The sequence below is a fragment of the Bombina bombina genome, chromosome 1 (genome assembly GCF_027579735.1).
Source record: "Bombina bombina isolate aBomBom1 chromosome 1, aBomBom1.pri, whole genome shotgun sequence".
NCBI classification, from domain to species: domain Eukaryota; kingdom Metazoa; phylum Chordata; class Amphibia; order Anura; family Bombinatoridae; genus Bombina; species Bombina bombina.
Genome location: NC_069499.1, coordinates 1,559,919,994 through 1,559,940,384, shown reverse-complemented (window position 1 = coordinate 1,559,940,384; position 20,391 = coordinate 1,559,919,994). Strand labels below are relative to the sequence as shown.

The following is a 20,391-nucleotide window of genomic DNA, read 5'->3' as shown; positions in this document are numbered from 1 at the left end:
AGACCATGACCCCGGATAGAAAGATTTTCTGCTGAGAAAATCCGCTTCCCAGTTGTCCACACCTGGAACGTGAATCGCTGAGAGCGAGCAGCCGTGGGACTCTGCCCACACCAGAACCCGAGACACCTCCCTCATCGCGAGGAAGCTCATCGTACCCCCCTGGTGGTTGATGTAAACCACCGAGGTAATGTTGTCGGTCTGGAATCTGATTAAACTGACTGACTCCAGAGAAGGCCATGCCTTCAGAGCATTGTAAACTGCTCGCAGTTCTAGGATGTTGATCGGAAGGAGAGACTCCTCCCTGGACCACTTTCCTTGTGCTATTCTGGCACCCCAAACAACTCTCCCAGGACGGCATCAAGAAGGATGTCCCCACGGACAGTTGCTCCGGATGGGTCCACCAAGAGAGGGAGCTCTGAGTCTGAGCATCCATGGATATCAGCTGTGATAGATCTGAATGATCGCCGTTCCACTGTTTAAACATGCATAATTGAAGAGGTCTGAGATGGAACCTGGCGAATGGGATGACATCTATGCTCGACACCATGAGACTTATCTCTATACATTGAGCCACCAACGGGCTTGTGGAGGACTGAAGGTCAAAACAGGTGGACACAAGCTTTCTGCGCTGCCGATCTGTGAGAAATATCCTCATGGACATAGAGTCTATTATCGTACCCAGGAACTCTACCCTGTTGCTGGGAACCAGGGAACTCTTTCCTGAGTTGATCTTCCAACCGTGAGATTGGAGCAGAAAAAGAAGAGCCCTCAAAATGATCCTCTGCGAGGCTGAACAACGGCGCCTGAACAAGGATGTCGTCCTGGTAAGGCGACACCACAATGCCCCTGGATCTAGCCACCGCCAGCAGTGCCCCCAGAACCTTTGTGAAGACTCTCGGGGCCGTCGCCAGACCAAAAGGAAGGGCCACAAACTGGAAGTGTTGGTCCAGAAACACAAATCTTAGGAACCTGAAGTGGTCCCTGTGAATTGGCACATGAAGACAAGCATCCTTCAAATCTATAGTTGTCATGAACTGTCCCTCTTGAACTAGGGGCAGAATAGATCTGATTGTTTCCATTTTGAATGATGGAACACTCAGAAACTTGTTCAAACACTTTAGGCCCAGAATCGGAACGATAACCCTGAGAGCGGCGAGATCTCTCACACACTCTAGAAAGGCCTCTCTCTTCTCTGGTCTTGAAGACAGGTTTGACAGGAGGAATCTGTCCTCGGTGGATGGTATCTGAACCCTATCTTGTAACCCTGGGAGACAACTTCCAGAACCCAAGGGTCCTGAACGTCCTGCAACCAAACGTCTGAGAATTGAGATAATCTGCCCCCTACGTGATCCTGAGACCGGCCCCTTCATGCCGATTTGGTCTTGGCGGGCTTCTTGCTCTGCTTAGACTTGTTCCAAGATTGAGCTGGCATCCAAGATCGCCTGGACTGGTCCACTTTCACAGCGGGATGTTGGCGCTGGGCCTTGTTCGTACGAAAGGGACGAAAAGTAGATCCCTTAGGCTTAGCCTTCTTATCCTGTGGAAGGAAAGCTCCCTTGCCTCCCGTAACCTTGCCTATGATCAAATCCAATGCTAGACCAAACAGGATCTTCCCTTGAAAAGGCAGGCACAACAGCCTCGACTTGGGAGGTCATGTCCGCAGACCACGATTTTAGCCACAGAGCCCTGCGCGCTAAAACTGAAAAACCTGATACCTTACCATTCAGGCAATTTGCATATTGGCATCACAGATGAAAGAATTGGCGATCTTCAGCGCCTTAATCTTCTCCTGTATCTCGTCGATGGAAGTTTCCCCTTCGACTATCTAACACAGGGATCAATATGTTGCAGCACTGGCGACTGCCGCCATGGCCGCTGCAGGCTGAAAAACAAACTCCGTGTGCTGAAAAATCCTTCTCAACATGTTTTCCAGCTTTTTATCCATGGGCTCCTTAAATGACGCGCAATCCTCTAGGGGAATAGTCGTCCTCTTTGCGAGAATACAGATAGAACCATCCACCTTGGGAATGGTCCCCCACAGCTCAAGCTGAGAGTCCGGAACGGGAAACAGTTTTTTAAAAGAAGAAGGGGAAAAGGGTGACCATAATAGCTCCTATTCATTCTTAATAGTATTTGCCATCTTAACGGGGGCCGGGAAAGTCTGGGGCACCACCCTGTCCTCGTACACCTTGTCAAGTTTAGGAATCGCAGGTTCCTCCAGGATCTTAGGTTCCAGAACCTCCAGAGTAGCAAGTGCCTGTCGCAGCAGAAAACGCAAATTTTCCATCCTAAACCTATAACCAGGCTCCTCCGCAGCAGGAGGCTTAGATGACACGGACTCCGACCCAGAATGGGCCTCCTCCAAAGAGACGGAGTGGGCCTCAACCTCGTATATAGCCTCTGGATCTGCCATCGGCGAGGACAAACCCTGAGTCGAACCTCCCTGAAACACCCTACTCTTGCGCTTAGCAGAACGTGGTAAGGCATGGATCACTTTAGAAACCGTCGATTCCAGTTGGTCCGCAAAGTCTGACGGCCAAAGAATCTCTCCCGAAGGAGTAACAGTTGGACCCCGGGGCGCTGCATGTGCAATCGGAGATGAATGTAGGGAACGCACCTCCCGGGACAAAGAACCCTCAGAGGTGGACAGCTCAGTAGTACTAGACATCCGTTTACGTTTAGATGTTGCAACTTTATCAAGGCATGTGGAACATAGTTGAGCAGGCTGATCTACCAGAGCCTCCTCACAATAAACACAGGAATGAGACTTTATTAAGGAAGGAGAGCCTCCTAACGCGTCAGAGTCCTCCATAGCTTGCGTGCTTGGCTAGACTAACTTTAGTTATTAAAAAGGTACCTTTATACCACCAATGGCCGGGGCACTCACCACCTCCTAGGACCCGGACAACAGAAACCTCTACGTTTCCTGCACCACAGATCAACAGGAAGGATAGATAGCCACACCCAGTCACATGGGATGCCTGGCAGGACCGCCCCTGCACTAGAGAAAACACACCAAAATTGGTTGCGCAGGATTCCCGCAAGTCACCTGAAGTTCCACACACTGCCAGAGCCTCATCTCGCACATAACACAGCAATGACACAATAAACAATATTATGTATAAACCCCCCCTGTTCAATAATCCCCCTTCCAGGAATATTAACCCTTGATTCTGTAAAGATAAAAAGGTGCCACACTGTGACCCTGTCTTCTATGTTATCATCATTATCATCATCAATAAAAAATGAAACGATCTTACCAGAATATACGCCGTGGAACAGGAACACGGCCTTTCAAGTGTAACGAATAGTAGCATCGCCTCCGCCATGGACTTGAGAGAAGAAAGCAGGCAGCGAAGTGAAGTTCGACAACGCCGATTGCTTAAGGAGCTGTTAATCTGAGTCGGGATGGTTTAGCAGAAAGAAACTTCCTGCATCTCTAGACTCTAACTTTCGCCCAGGCCCTCACTGAGAGACTGACAGGACTACTTAAAACTCCAGTCCCACTGCGAAGAGTACTACCCTCCATAAGAGACTACTCCGAAAGGCAAAGAATGACTGGGGGATGAGGGAAGTGGGGGAGGTATTTAAGCCTTTGGCTGGGGTATCTTTGCCTCCTCCTGGTGGTCAGGTTCTTAATTCCCAACAGTAATGAATGAAGCCGTGGACTCTCCTCCCCTTTAGATGGAAATATATTTTATTTATTTTTTATAAAGAGATGATCACGTGCTATTTTCTTGTCAGCTTTTTACAGTTATGCTGCATCTCTTTCAAGTGGTTTAACATTTGAGTATTATGTCCCTTTCTCTTACAAAATAACTAAAATTGCACTGTAAATATGAAGTAAAATCTGCTTAAATTTCAGTTCAGTAGAATATTTAACAGTATAAGTTGTGCAATTCCCACTATTGCTAATTAGCGTATAGGTACTTCCTAAAGATGCTCAGTGGAAAAGTATTTATCAGCCAATGAGAATTAAAAGGGACATTAAACACTTTGAGATGGTAATGTGTATATATATATATATATATATATAAAAGCAACTCTGCAATATACTTTCATTAAGGGCTAGATTTATCAAAGATGAGGCGTACAGCGGCACGTATACGCGCCCCTGTACGCCTCAGCTCGCCTGTTGCGGGGCGAAATTACAAGCAGGTAATCAACATTGCACACGAGCGCAATTTTGCGCTCGCGTTCAATCCCGCCCCCTGCCCGCGCACAGCCAATCATGTGCGGGCAGGAGTTGTCAATCTCCTCAGTCGGACTCGACCGCGGAGATTGAATTTCGCCACCTTAGGGGTAGCGAAGAGCTTAGGGAAGCCGCGTCTGGTGACCGTTGCTTGATAAATTACGGCGAGCAAGTTCTTGTGAGAACTTGCAGCCGTAGGGGCTTGATAAATCGAGCCCTTATTGTGCCCCCTTTTCCTGTAATTCCATTCTGAAATTGTGAGCTTTTCAGTTCCTGATAGAAATGGAAGTGCAGAACACTTATATTCCACACAGCCATTGGCTGCACACTCTAGTGACCTATTTATAACTATCCCTAATTGGCCACAGCAGAGAAGATAACCTAAGTTACAACATGACAGCTCCCATTGTTTTATAGACACTAAAACTTTACACTTATTTGTCAATATGTAAACAACCAATGAAACTTTAAAAACACATCAACATGGTATTCTCAGACTAATATTTTCTTTGAATGCATCATTCTATCTAGCATTTAATGTCCCTTTAAAAGGAAGTGCACTATTGATAGAGGTGTATTGTGAGCGTGCATTAAGATCTTCCAGCCTTCTATGTTTATGATATTGCCAATGTGCCTCTTTAGAAGTCAGTATTGGCAAAGTCTGCAATTGAACGTGATTGAAGCAAATACAGTTGCGCCTAATGAGGCTTATTTATAGCATCACATTAACAGTATGATGAAAATCACATGATGACAGTATAGTTATTAGTGGTGTTTCAATAGTTCTGACAGTACATACCTGAAATGTTAACCTCCCCTTTCCAGGCCACATAAATGTAGAGGTTACCAAAAAGCATGCTGTAAAATTTATATAAAATGAGAGAAGAAAAGGAAATGTTTTAAATTTTGCAGTTTCCAATACCATATAATACTAAATGTAAAAAGGATATTAAAGGGACTTTCTAGTTAAAAAAAAAAAAACTACCTACCCTTAATTATTGCATATAGTTTATGAATTACTGACAACTACAAATTGTATTTAAGATACAAGTAAAGTTCCACTGCAAAGCCTCAAGCATTGGAGCTCCCTGGGAGAACACGTCCGGTGACCAGGAGCGGCAAATCAGCATTTGTGTTTTGCTTGAGGCCTTTGCAGGGGTTAAAAACAGAGGTCTATTGTCGGTACTACAAAAAAATGAAATGCTGTAATAAACTAGAGCACATCATTTTGTATTAGACCATCTCTTTAATGTCCGAGAAGAGTGATCTTCAAAAACAAGTGTCAGTTTATATTGTAGAAAAAAAAAGCATCTGCCCACTACATTTCCAGATTAAGAAACCTATGCATTCCAATGCCAACTCAACATGTTCCCCACAGATTTTACTTCAAATCACACAATAAACATACAAAACATAGCAGAATGTCTTTTCAGCATTTAGTAATAGAATACAACAACAACAATAATAATAATAAACAAATTCTGTCTGCCATTTTGTTTTAATGAGAGGGAGGGCAGACACTTACCTGAATTGTAGGAGTGCCCAGAAAATGCCACTGTTCCGCCCTATTGTCTCCTCTGTTGAGTTTACAGTTAGGCAGGTTCCTTGTGCCGTCCACAGCACTGAAAAAGAGGTTGGGGGATATCAAGAGCAAATAACTTACAGTTTACCTGAACATGTGCTGCATTTTGTTAAACAAGAGAATGTGCATCAAGCAACCATAATATAACATTTTTACAGGGGTATTTATACTGAGACAATAAGGCCTTGCTTCCATTGAGGTGGTAAAGTTTGGAAACTGGTGATAAAAAAAACTAAATCTCCTTTAAAGTCTGTGGAGATTTTTTATGCTACCACCAGTTTCCACAATTTATCACCTCAATGGAACCTAGGCCTAAGTTGGCAAACCAGTTTGTTAACAAGTGCAGTTGTGTACTAAGCAAGTATACCCCTAGGTTATAATGTGTGAGGAGATGTCATTCAGATGATTGGATCATGCCCTGACGGTTGCAATCGCTCCAAAAACTAAACATCACCTTTTAGCGCACACAGAAGTCAGTGGCTAATGAACACAAAATTACATTATTGGAAAAAGATTAAACACCATTTATTTATTTTTTTCAAAGTCAATATTTAGAGGAGAGAGACAGAGAGACCTACCGAGAGAGAGTAAATACATGGGAAACAAAACAATATAGAAAGAGAGGGATAAAAAGAAGAAATGGAAAAAAGATAAGAGAGGGAGTAAATGTGCTCTGTTATCAGATGAACAAACTAATGGAGCATTCCACAAGGGAACTCTTATTTATGCTGGCACTTGTTTTGTGCAAAACTAAGCAAATGTGAAAGCTGTGCCAAAGCGTTAGACCAAGTATTATCAAATGAGTATTCACAAATGGAAATGACAATAAATTACTATAAATAATAAATGAAGGTTATAAAAGAACTTAATACAAAACCATAGAACGTGATTTTGTAATCAGTACTAATAGTTATATACATATAACATGAGTTTACCAAACTCTTTCATTTACCAATGTAAATAAGTGCCAGGAGGACCACCTGTGACTTGTGGACGGAGCCTCGACAGGAGGGAGAGATTGTGCGTGCTGTGGAAGTTGGAGCAGCTGCAATGCCTGGGCAGAGAAGTGGTGGGAAGCCCCCTTTGGGGGTACATGGGGGCAGCCATTATGTTGGGGGCTAGTGGATTCTCTGGTATTGAATATAAGCCAGGCTATAGACTACTCCCCTGGATTAACCCTGTATGCTGACATCTGCTCTACTTATCTGGTGACAACCTTGGCCTCTTCCTGACAACTACATACTTCTCATCTGCTGTAAATTTGGTCCCAGACATCAAGCAAACAAAACCTCTTACTGCCTTATAGGGAGAACCTTCAGATTTGTTTAGATTTGATATATCCTGAATAGGAAGAAATTAACTTGCTTGTTTGTGATTACAAGAGGTTGGAATAGAACCCTGACCCTATTCTATTAGGAGATTGGGTGATGAGTTAATTTACGAAGTTCTCTATAGTAAATAGTAGAGCCGTGGTCTTATGGGGTCTCAGGTAATATTGGAGAGAAGAACTCCTCGAGAAGTCTGGATCAAGAAAACTGATCTTGTATCTTCATGAAGACTAGACAGTGGGACTAGACTCTTCTGACCTGCTTGGTCAAGAACCCAGATAACTTAGGCCAACATAAAGTATGTGGTGAACCTAATCACTGGGTTGAGGAGTTAGACTCTTGAGACTTAGACTGCCAAAGAAACTAAAAGAAAAAATCCTTAAAGTAAACAATTTGACATAATGCACTATGCGCAGAATTATGTTTCATAAAGATAGCACTGTTCATCTTAATATATCCCACTCCTGTGCTGGGTAAAGCTATTAGAAGGAATTTTATTAATTTAATATAGTAATGCTGATTATCTCCACAAAAAATAGTTTAGCTCTAGTTATTAATAAAAAGCACTACTGGATAACTCCAGTGGGGAAATCACAGATATATATGTGGTACGTAATAATGCATATAATAGATAACTTACTCCCAAGGGAAAACACTGATAATTAAACTAACCTGTTAAACAACTGTATTATGGATAGTAAAGTGCTACTAATACCGACTTTGAGGTAAACATATTCTTACAAGATGGCTGCCGTACCTCAGGGAGAAGGGAAAAAGATGTGCAAGGTTTAACCATTAAAGAGTTATAATACTGTTTCCTAGTGATGGAACTCAGTTTTTTAGCCCACTATGTGCTACCAGGGAGCATTAAAGGAATAGAAATTGAAATGTGCATTTCAGTTTAAAATAGAAGCATTTTTTTTTCAACATATTTCCATTACCAAAAATGCTTCTATAAAACGTTACTGTTTTTTAGCAGCATACGCACGTATCCTGTGAGGACCATTCACCAATATTCAAACACCATGCCTGCTATGTTTTGCTTCTGTGAAGACGTAATTTGTGTCATACAAACCACTGCTGACTCTCTGAGCAGGGAGGGTGTTTGTATACGGATTCATGAACCCTTGCAGCTTATGTGCGGTTACGCCGCTTAAAAAAAAAAAGTTATCACTTTTACTAGAAGCATTTTTGCTTATGTAGGAAATGTAACAGAACATATTAAAAAATGTAAATCTCATTTATTTCCGTTTTTTGTTCTCCAAAACGTTCTCTCACCAGCAGCAGCAATCCCAATGAAAACGGATAGGGTGTAAAACGACCAGGTATAGGGTTGGATGAACATAGCGATATAGGCACTGGAAGAAAACAGAAGAGCCGAAGGTTAGGTTGCATCTGAAGTCACTTGCATTAAATGAGCAATATGTACAGACTTGCTATACTATAGGCGTTTTATTCATCACATTATCTTTTTATGAGCTGTAAGCTGCTTTATACCATGGTTCTTGCTATACCGCAAACACTACAGTCTCAGTTTGCTCGGCAGTTCGGTGATGTCAGCAGGTAGTATGGGGAGTGGGCAGATTCTTTGAGAACAAAATTACAACTTTAATGTGAGAAAATGGCCTAGAAGATGAAATATAATCCAAAACTGAAGACTGTAAAAATCCATAAACAATTCACTAAATCCCAAACAAGTGGGTGCGAGCACACAGCTCAGTGTGTGGCAATACGTGTGCACAGCTAAGCCTCCTCTATAAAGGGTGATGGGGACAGAAATATCCTATAGAAGTAGAAGCGTTCAGTTTTAACACTACTGTACAATTATTTAAAAGAGGCAGTAAAGTCAAATTAAACTTTCATAATTTAGATATAGAGCAGCACTGCACTACTGGGAGCTAGCTAAACACAGCTGATAAGCCAGTGACTAGAGGTAAATATGTGCAGTCACCAATCACCAGCTATCTCCCAGCAGTGCATTGTTACTTCTGGGCCTACTCTTCAACAATGGATACAAAAAGAACAAAACAAATTTGAGAACAGAAGGAAAATGGGAATTGTGTTTAAAATTGCATTCTCTGTCATGAAAGTCTTATTTTGACTTCTTTCCCTTTACAGGAACATGAAATGCACTGTTTATACAGTGGGGCAAAAAAGTATTTAGTCAGCCACCAATTGTGCAAGTTCTCCCACTTAAGAAGATGAGAGAGGCCTGTAATTTTCATCATAGGTATACCTCAACTATGAGAGACAAAATGTGGAAACAAATCCAGACAATCACATTGTCTGATTTGGAAATAATTTATTTGCAAATTATGGTGGAAAATAAGTATTTGGTCAATATCAAAAGTTCATCTCAATACTTTTTTATATATCCTTTGTTGGCAATGACAGAAGTCAAACGTTTTCTGTAAGTCTTCACAAGGTTGCCACACACTGTTGCTGGTATGTTGACCCATTCCTGCATGCAGATCTCTTCTAGAGCAGTGATGTTTTGGGTCTGTCGTTGGGCAACACAGACTTTCAACTCCCTCCAAAGGTTTTCTATGGGGTTGAGATCTGGAGACTGGCTAGGCCACTCCAGGACCTTGAAATGCTTCTTACGAAGCCACTCCTTCGTTGCCCGGGCGGTGTGTTTGGAATCATTGTCATGCTGAAAGACCCAGCCAAGTTTCATCTTCAATGCCCTTGCTGATGGAAGGAGGTTTGTACTCAAAATCTCACGATACATGGCCCCATTCATTCTTTCATGTACACAGATCAGTCGTCCTGTTCCCTTTGCAGAGAAACAGCCCCAAAGCATGATGTTGCCATCCCCATGCTTCACAGTAGATATGGTGTTCTTTGGTTGCAACTCAGCAAGTTGTGTTTCTACCAAACAGTTCTACTTTGGTTTCATCTGACCATATGACATTCTCCCAATCCGCTTCTGGATCATCCAAATGCTCTCTAGCATGCTTCAGATGGGCCCAGACATGTACTGGCTTAAGCAGGGGGACACGTCTGGCACTGCAGGACCTGAGTCCCTGGTGGCGTAGTTTGTTACTGATGGTAGCCTTTGTTACGTTGGTCCCAGCTCTCTGCAGGTCATTCACTATGTCCCCCCTTGTGGTTCTGGGATGTTTGCTCACCGTTCTTGTGATCATTTTGACCCCATGGGGTGAGATCTTGTGTGGAGTCCCAGATCGAGGGAGATTATCAGTTGTCTTGTATGTCTTCAATTTTCTAATTATTGCTCCCACAGTTGATTTCTTCACACCAAGCTGCTTGCCTATTGCAGATTCAGTCTTCCCAGCCTTGTGCAGGTCTACAATTTGTTTCTGGTGTCCTTCGACAGCTCTTTGGTCTTCACCATAGTGGAGTTTGGAGTGTGACTGTTTGAGGTTGTGGACAGGTGTCTTTTATACTGATAACAAGTTCAAACAGGTGCCATAAATACAGGTAATGAGTGGAGGACAGAGGAGCCTCTTAAAGAAGAAGATACAGGTCTGTGAGAGCCAGAAATCTTGCTTGTTTGTAGGTGACCAAATACTTATTTTCCACCATAATATGCAAATAAATTCTTTCAAAATCAGACAATGTGATTGTCTGGATTTGTTTCCACATTTTGTCTCTCATAGTTGAGGTATACCTATGATGAAAATTACAGGCCTCTCTCATCTTCTTAAGTGGGAGAACTTGCACAATTGGTGGCTGACTAAATACTTTTTTGCCCCACTGTATATGAATCAGAAACTAATCAACAGAAATACAATAGAACTGTGTGCAGAATAAATGTTTTTGCATCACCAGAAGCACTTGTGAAATTCTAATACATCAGGGTCACATACTCATAACTCATAACTATAACTCTCTCCCATATGAAGTTGATTAGACATAGTAGCTCATTACTGATCTAGAGCTAGCTTTGCAGAGGTTAAACACATAGTACATAGTTATTATATGCAAGACATAGTGTAATAAACAAACATATTAGAGCATTTTCTATTTATATGTTGTTTTAGGTCTCCAAGCTCTCTTTAACCTTATGCCAACCCCCCAGTTCTCTCCGAGAACTAACCTCTCTTTGCCAGGAGTAGTGACATACTCACCTGTAGAATAAACCGCTAATGAACATGGAAAACTGGCAACCAATCAGAGCCACCACAGAGGGAGCGATGAGGTTGGATGCTGAAAATACCCCATAGATGATGGCTAAACTGTAAGAGAAAATAAATAGAAAGAATAAAGTAAACGCAGAACAATATAAGCACCATTTTAATTTAAAATCTAATTTGAGCTTTAGATTATAACTGTTTTTTCCCAGTTTTAATCAAAGAATGAATTGTTTGCTGGAAATAAAATGTTATCATGTACTTATTTAAAAAGGATATGAAACCCTTTTTTTCTTTTTCTTTCAGGATTCAGATAGAACATTCAATTTTAAATAACTGCATTTTACTATTATCAAATTTGCTTAATTCCCTTTATGTCCTTTGCTGAAGGAACAGAAATGCACTACTGGGCGCTAGCTGAACAAATCTAGTTAGCCAATCACAAGAGACAAAATGTGCAGACTCCAATCAGCAGCTAGCTCCCACTAGTGTAGGGTATCTGGGTGTTCTTTTTCAACAATGAAGAGAACAAAGCAAATTTGAAAATATAAGTGAATTTAAAAGTGTCTTACACTTGCATGATTCGGATGGAGCGTGTAATTTTGATTATGACTTTCCTATCCCTTTAAGCATATTCATATGTCATTTATTTTAAGAGCTCAGACCTTCTTTTCCTCTTACAGCTTTCCCCCTTATAAATGCCCCGGATGCTGTGGACCCCCTAGCCCTTACTCATGCCAGGCATAACTGAGTTCCCTTACACAAGGGGTGACCAGATCTAAGCGAGGTGGGACCTACTTTTATTTAGTGCTCCCAATCTATTTGTGCTAAGCATAATGAAATAGGGCACAGTTATGGTAAAGCTTATCAAAAGCAAACAAACAGTTCACAGTTCCGATGCAAGGAAAGGCAGGGAGAGATATCGGTAATTAAAATAATATATATTTATTTATACTTGCATTAAAAATGTTGACAAGGCACAGCAAACAAAAAGGACTTCGGCTGACGCGTTTCCTGCCTTAACGGCAGTTCATCAGAGCACAAAATTCAGTGTAACCAGCAGGTGTTTAATCAGGTATAGGTCTGAACCTCAACCAATCGTAGTAAGCAAATTCAGTGCAAAAAGTTAACCCTATAATTACTCCGGTTAAAATAAACACCCAAGTTAACTTTCTTACTTATGCGGTTAACACTGTAATAATATCACAAACAATATTACTTAAAACTAAAAACATATATACCTATAAAATACTATAACTACCTGGAAACAATGTAAAATATCACGAAAAAAATATCTCTTATATTTTATATTTTCGTTACACACTCTAAATAAGATACAGGTAGAGCACACGACAGCAAATGCAACACTGTAGCTATTAAAATATACAAAGTCAAATGCAACTTAGTGTAAATAAGCAAGTGCATCAGCTGTCTAATGTGCTCCAAACCTGTAAACATCGAGTGAAAACACAAGATTATATACTCAAAAGAATTGTTCAATGTGGGACATTTGTTGAAGAGCAGTATAAGATAGTTTATCACAATAATAAAGAATACACATATTCTCATATGAACCTTACTTAATTCAGCAGTTAGTAATCTCATCCCAAAAGCATCACAATAACTTATAATATCGAATTTAATTAAATTAAGTAAGGATTGACCTGGCAGTAAAACAGATTATATTGCAATGAGTCACATAAAGGCACGAGCCAACCTACTAGATGTTTACCTATCAATATACAATTTGATATCACTAATTTTATTAATACCCATGGGGCTTCCAGTTTTGAGGGTATAGATCCAAAAAACTTCTCGCTTGGCGAGAGCTTTGTATCTATCCCCACCTCTCATGCCTAACTTAACCTGTTCAATACCTTGAAACTTGAACACACTGAACTTATCATTATGTGAAAAGAAGTGTTTCGCAACAGGAGTTTTTGGCTCCTCAGCCTCTAGGGACAAAAGATGCTCACGTATTCTATCTTTGAGACCCCTAGAGGTGAGACCAACATATTGAAAAATGCATTGTGTGCACGTAATGAGGTATATTACAAAATTTGAGCTGCAGTTTATTCTCTCGCGTATTTTGTATGTTAAACTTGTAGTGCTAGAGGAAAAAGTGTCCCCAACTAGTGCATAATCACAACTTTTACATGGTTTAACTCCACATTTATAGAAACCTACCCTACCAGGTAGCCAGCTTTCCACTCTACTATTGCTGTTACTCTTTGAACTGAAATTTTTAGCAACCATATCACCTATTGTTTCTGATCTACTAGAAATAAAATTACAATTTTTGCTGACTAATTTCAGATCCTCATCTCTCTCCAGTAGGGGTAACCTTCTCCTGATGATGTTGCAGATATCATTATATTGTCTGCTGTATTTAGTTATAAAATTAATGCCACGCTGATTACACATTTTGTTATTCCTATTCTTGTTTTTATTATTATCAGCAAGCAGGCTCTTCCTATCCATATCTGCAATCTTGAAGGACATATCACTAAGATTTTTATGATCATAACCCCTATCGACCAAACGCAACGTAAGGTCATTAGCATGTCTCCAATAATCCTCCAGGCTAGTACAATTACGTCGTAACCTCATGTACTGACCTTTAGGTATACCTCTTTTCAAGTGATTAGGGTGTAAAGAATCAGCTCGCAGGATGGTATTCCCTGATACTTTTTTTCTAAAAACCTCAGTAGTTAAAGCATCTAGATAAGGTATATTGTCTGAAGAAGCACTGTAGGAAAATCCAAGGTTGCTAGAATTGTCATTCAGATATTTAACAAAATTAGATAACTCATCATCAGTGCCTCCCCACACAATCAGAATGTCATCTATATATCTAGTATATAGTTTAATATGGTTTCTATAGACATTCCCTTCACCAAAGATTTTCCAAATCTCAAAATCTGCAAGAAATAGGTTCGCATACGAGGGGGCAAATTTTGCCCCCATCGCTGTTCCCCTTAACTGTAAGAAAAAATCCCCATTGAAAACAAAACAAGAGAAGGAAGCAAATTAAATAATAGAAGTAAATTGGAAAGTCTTTAAAATTGTATGTTCTGTCTAAATCATGAATGTCTAATTATGACTTTACTGTCCTTTTAAATAGCAGACATAATACCTGTGCAATAAGGAGGCACAATGACTGGTCTGTGGTGTTTAGTTTTTTTGTAGCAATGAAATAAATATTTTTTAAAAAAGTGTGTGTGTGTATATATTTATATATATATATACACACACACACACACACACACGTATGTATGTATGTATGTATCTATGCGTGTGTGTGTGTGTGTGTGTGTGTGTGTATAACACAACAATTAAAATTATGGGGAGGCGAAAAGTGAGTTTAAAATCCTCCACTAAATACAAAATATAGAGAAAATAACTCATTGTGTAAACCATTTACAAATCTAAACAAGTCAGAAGACTTGCTTTAAACCCAGAAACTCTCTGACTACACTGTTTCCAATGCAGCAAAGGAATCTAGGTAAGATATGCAAATGAGGTTCAGAATGACTCTCCTTTTTACTTTTAGCCTGTTTTTTAAGACATAATTTTAATTGTCGTTGAATTTCCCCCATAAATGAACTTTACCAAGCAGTGATTCAACCTACTCCCAGCTGATGAGTGGCAAAAACCATGAAACAGCTGTCCTGGGATTGGTCTAAATCACTGTACTAACCCTAGATAAGCATAAAAGCTGTGTAATGCAGCAGTGCTATGGCGTAAAGGGAAGTCTGTCTTAAAAAGCAGGCTAAAAGTAAAAAGGAGAGTCATTGTGAACCTCATTTGCATATCTTACCCAGATTCCTTTGCTGCATTGGAAACAGTGTAGTCAGAGAGTTTCTGGGATTAAAGCAAGTCTTCTGACTTGTTTAGATTTGTAAATGGTTTACACAATGAGTTATTCTCTCTCTCTCTCTATATATATATATATATATATATATATATATATATATATATATATATATATATATATATATATATATAATAGTTATGTATATATATACACACACAGACACTTTTAAATATTTCTTTTATTGTTAACAAAAAAAACAATAACACCAGTGTCTGTTAAAAGGGAGAGTAAAGTCAAAATGAAAAGCTTTTGTTGTTGCGTTGCTATAGAGTTACATTTCAGCCAAGTCTAAACATTTTTAAGACAATTTAACATCCTTTTTACAGCGATGGTTTTCCAACAGCGAAACTCCCCTCACCATTTGCCTTATTTAGAGGAACCATTCTGGGTTTTAGTCTGCGACAACAAGGCTAACCACAGTCATACATTTAGTATAAAGTGCATTGTTTTACAGTTGTTATCAGCTAAAGCCAAATATGTAGCAGAGTTAACCTTGAGAAATCAACAGGGTGCATTGTAAGTTCTGATAATTAGAAAATTCACAATTCTCACTTGAAAAGGGGTAAAATAAATAACGAAAGTATATTGCAAAGTTGTTTCATTACACATAAACACTGAGTTTCATATCTCCTTACATGATTCAGACAGAGCATACCATTTTAATAGCTTTCAAATTGGCTTTCTATTATCAAATTTGCTTCATTCTCTTGGTATCCTTTCATGAAAAAGCCGCAATGCACTACTGGGAGCTAGCTGAGCACATCAGGTGAGCCAGTCGCAAAAGGCTTATATGTGTAGTCACCAATCAGCAGCTAGCTCCCAGCAAAAAAATGCTGCTCCTAAACCTACCTAAGTATGCTTTTAAACAAAGGATACTACGAGTACAATGACAATTAGATAACAGAAGTAAACAAAAAAGTTTTTTAAAATGACATGCTCTATCTGAATCTTGAAAGAAAAAAAAAAGGGTTTTATGTCCTATTAAAGATCTTAATATAACAAAAGGAACTTATGTTTACAATTTTTACTTCTCATTGGATAGTTAAAGGGCAAAGGTCACAGTGGGTCTGGTATACCTGATCCAATTAAGGGGCAGAAGCCACAGCTGAGCCTACACACCGGGCAGCAAGTGGAAGAGGTGACCGGACAGTAATAAATTAGAATACAAAGACATTTCAGAATACCTTGTATATCCAGTGCCATGAAAATCTGTGTTGTTTAAACTTGAGATCACAGTTTGCTGAAGAAAGAGAAGAGAATTTCATTATTTCTTCTGTGTTTACATAGAACTTAATATAAACATATATTCAATCAATCATACTAAATGAGAGAGCCATACTAAATAAGAGCGCCATACTAAATGAGAGAGAGACATACTAAATGAGAGCGCCATACTAAATGAGAGAGACATACTAAATGAGAGAGACATATACTAAATGAGAGAGACACATACTAAATGAGAGAGCCATACTAAATGAGAGAGCCATACTAAATAAGAGCGCCATACTAAATGAGAGAGACATATACTAAATGAGAGAGCCATACTAAATGAGAGAGCCATACTAAATGAGAGAGACATACTAAATGAGAGCGCCATACTAAATGAGAGAGACATACTAAATGAGAGAGCCATACTAAATGAGAGAGAGACATACTAAATGAGAGCGCCATACTAAATGAGAGAGCCATACTAAATGAGAGAGCCATACTAAATGAGAGAGAGACATACTAAATGAGAGAGAGACATACTAAATGAGAGAGACACATACTAAATGAGAGCCATACTAAATGAGAGAGAGAGGCATACTAAATGAGAGAGAGACATACTAAATGAGAGAGAGACATACTAAATGAGAGAGACACATACTAAATGAGAGAGACACATACTAAATGAGAGCCATACTAAATGAGAGAGAGAGCCATACTAAATGAGAGAGCCATACTAAATGAGAGAGAGCCATACTAAATGAGAGAGAGCCATACTAAATGAGAGAGAGCCATACTAAATGAGAGAGAGCCATACTAAATGAGAGAGAGCCATACTAAATGAGAGAGAGAGCCATACTAAATGAGAGAGAGAGCCATACTAAATGAGAGAGAGAGCCATACTAAATGAGAGAGAGACACATACTAAATGAGAGAGAGAGACACATACTAAATGAGAGAGAGACACATACTAAATGAGAGAGAGACACATACTAAATGAGAGAGAGACACATACTAAATGAGAGAGAGACATACTAAATGAGAGAGAGCCATACTAAATGAGAGAGAGAGCCATACTAAATGAGAGAGAGCCATACTAAATGAGAGAGAGCCATACTAAATGAGAGAGAGCCATACTAAATGAGCGAGACACATACTAAATGAGAGAGACACATACTAAATGAGAGAGAGAGGCATACTAAATGAGAGAGAGACATACTAAATGAGAGAGACACATACTAAATGAGAGAGAGACATACTAAATGAGAGAGACACATACTAAATGAGAGAGAGACATATACTAAATGAGAGAGAGCCATACTAAATGAGAGAGAGCCATACTAAATGAGAGAGAGCCATACTAAATGAGAGAGACACATACTAAATGAGAGAGACACATACTAAATGAGAGAGAGACATACTAAATGAGAGAGAGACATACTAAATGAGAGAGCCATACTAAATGAGAGAGCCATACTAAATGAGAGAGCCATACTAAATGAGAGAGCCATACTAAATGTGAGAGCCATACTAAATGTGAGAGCCATACTAAATGTGAGAGCCATACTAAATGAGAGAGAGCCATACTAAATGAGAGAGAGCCATACTAAATGAGAGAGCCATACTAAATGAGAGAGCCATACTAAATGAGAGAGCCATACTAAATGAGAGAGAGACATACTAAATGAGAGAGAGACATACTAAATGAGAGAGAGAGACATACTAAATGTGAGAGCCATACTAAATGAGAGAGCCATACTAAATGAGAGAGCCATACTAAATGAGAGAGCCATACTAAATGAGAGAGAGGCATACTAAATGAGAGAGAGCCATACTAAATGAGAGAGCCATACTAAATGAGAGAGCCATACTAAATGAGAGAGCCATACTAAATGAGAGAGCCATACTAAATGAGAGAGAGACATACTAAATGAGAGAGACATACTAAATGAGAGAGAGACATACTAAATGAGAGAGAGACATACTAAATGTGAGAGCCATACTAAATGAGAGAGCCATACTAAATGAGAGACACATACTAAATGAGAGAGAGACATACTAAATGAGAGAGAGACATACTAAATGAGAGAGACATACGCTTGAATAGAATATTTATGTAAAAAAAATAAAAAATAAAGAAAGGCTTGATGAATGCTGGGAACCAAGCACCATTATAGCTCTGTCTTGTAACTCACATGTTATATATATATAGTAAGGTGCAGTGACGTGCAGTGACATCAGAGGCTGGTGAGGCAATGGCTAGGATATGCCTTCATTCTTTAGATATCCTTTGTTGAAGAAATAGCAATGCATGTGGGTGAGCCAATCACATGAGATATCTATGTGCAGCCACCAATCAGCAGCTACTGAGCATATTTAGATATGATTTTCAACTAAGTCTATCAAAAGAATGAAGAAAATTAGATATTAGATGTAAATTGGAAAGTTATTTAAATTTGCATATGGGTTTCATATGGGTTTCATGTCCCTTTAAATGGTGTCTTGGAAAACTGGTCAACTTAGTAAACATCTGATTTTAGTCTAAAAGGATTGTAACAGAAACTCTTGCCAGATAACAAAATGCTTGCTCTGATTATGAGATCTAGAAATCCATGCCCATTAAAATATGTTTAATTATTTTTTTACTTTAATGCTGCAAATTATGCTTATAGATTCTTTCATTATTCAGTAAATAAATATAGAAAATGTCTTGATCCAGTGGCGGCTGGTGAAATTTAAAGATGGTGGGGCGCTTGACCCCACCCCTTTAAATAAAGCCACACCATCAGATGGCACTACCAATTCATTAATTAAATAAATAAAAGGTAGACAGAAACACAGAAAAGCACTCGGGGGGAAAGGGAGAGAGAGACGGGGGGAGAGAGACACAGAGGGTTAGAGAGAAAGAGAGAGAGAGACACAATCACACACAGAGGGTTAGAGAGAGAGAGAGAGACACAATCACATACAGAGGGTTAGAGAGAGAGAGACACAATCACACACAGAAGGTTAGAGAGAGAGAGAGAGAGAAAGAGAGACACAATCACACACAGAGGGTTAGAGAGAGAGAGAGACACAATCACACACAGAGGGTTAGAGAGAGAGAGAGAGAGAGAGAGAGAGAGAGAGAGAGAGACAATCACACACAGAGGGTTAGAGAGAGAGAGACACAATCACACACAGAAGGTTAGAGAGAGAGAGAGAGAGACACAATCACACATAGAGGGTTAGAGAGAGAGAGAAAGAGAGAGAGAGAGACACAATCACACAGAGGGTTAGAGAGAGAAAGAGAGACACAATCACACACAGAAGGTTAGAGAGAGAGAGACACAATCACATACAGAGGGTTAGAGAGAGAGAGAGACACAATCACACACAGAAGATTAGAGAGAGAGAGAGAGAGAGAGAGAGACACAATCACACACAGAGGGTTAGAGAGAGAGAGACACAATCACACACAGAAGGTTAGAGAGAGAGAGACACAATAACACATAGAGGGTTAGAGAGAGAGAGAGAAAGAGAGAGAGAGAGACACACAATCACACACAGAGGGTTAGAGAGAGAGAGAGACACAATCACACACAGAAGGTTAGAGAGAGAGAGAGACACAATCACACATAGAGGGTTAGAGAGAGAGAGAAAGAGAGAGAGAGATACACAATCACACAGAGGGTTAGAGAGAGAGAGACACAATCACACACAGAAGGTTAGAGAGAGAGAGACACAATCACATACAGAGGGTTAGAGAGAGAGAGAGACACAATCACACACAGAAGATTAGAGAGAGAGAGAGAGAGAAAGAGAGACACAATCACACACAGAGGGTTAGAGAGAGAGATACACAATCACACACAGAAGGTTAGAGAGAGAGAGACACAATCACACATAGAGGGTTAGAGAGAGAGAGAGAGAAAGAGAGAGAGAGAGAGAGACACAATCACACACAGAGGGTTAGAGAGAGAGAGACACAATCACACACAGAAGGTTAGAGAGAGAGAGACACAATCACATACAGAGGGTTAGAGAGAGAGAGACATAATCACACACAGAAGGTTAGAGAGAGAGAGAGAGAGAGAGAGAGAGAAAGAGAGACACAATCACACACAGAGGGT

General features: G+C 39.8%; 1 protein-coding gene across 1 annotated transcript in view; it reads right to left on the bottom strand.

The window, feature by feature from the left end:
- MFSD11 (major facilitator superfamily domain containing 11) overlaps positions 1–20,391 on the bottom strand; it is a 143,811-nt gene that overhangs the window by 83,027 nt on the left and 40,393 nt on the right. Inside the window, exons 4-8 of the mRNA XM_053709569.1 lie at positions 16,258–16,313; positions 11,194–11,301; positions 8,381–8,460; positions 5,718–5,814; positions 4,992–5,050 (exon numbers count right to left, since the gene is read on the bottom strand). Coding sequence (XP_053565544.1) covers positions 4,992–5,050; positions 5,718–5,814; positions 8,381–8,460; positions 11,194–11,301; positions 16,258–16,313 — 400 coding nt within the window. The remainder of the gene's footprint in view (positions 1–4,991; positions 5,051–5,717; positions 5,815–8,380; positions 8,461–11,193; positions 11,302–16,257; positions 16,314–20,391) is intronic.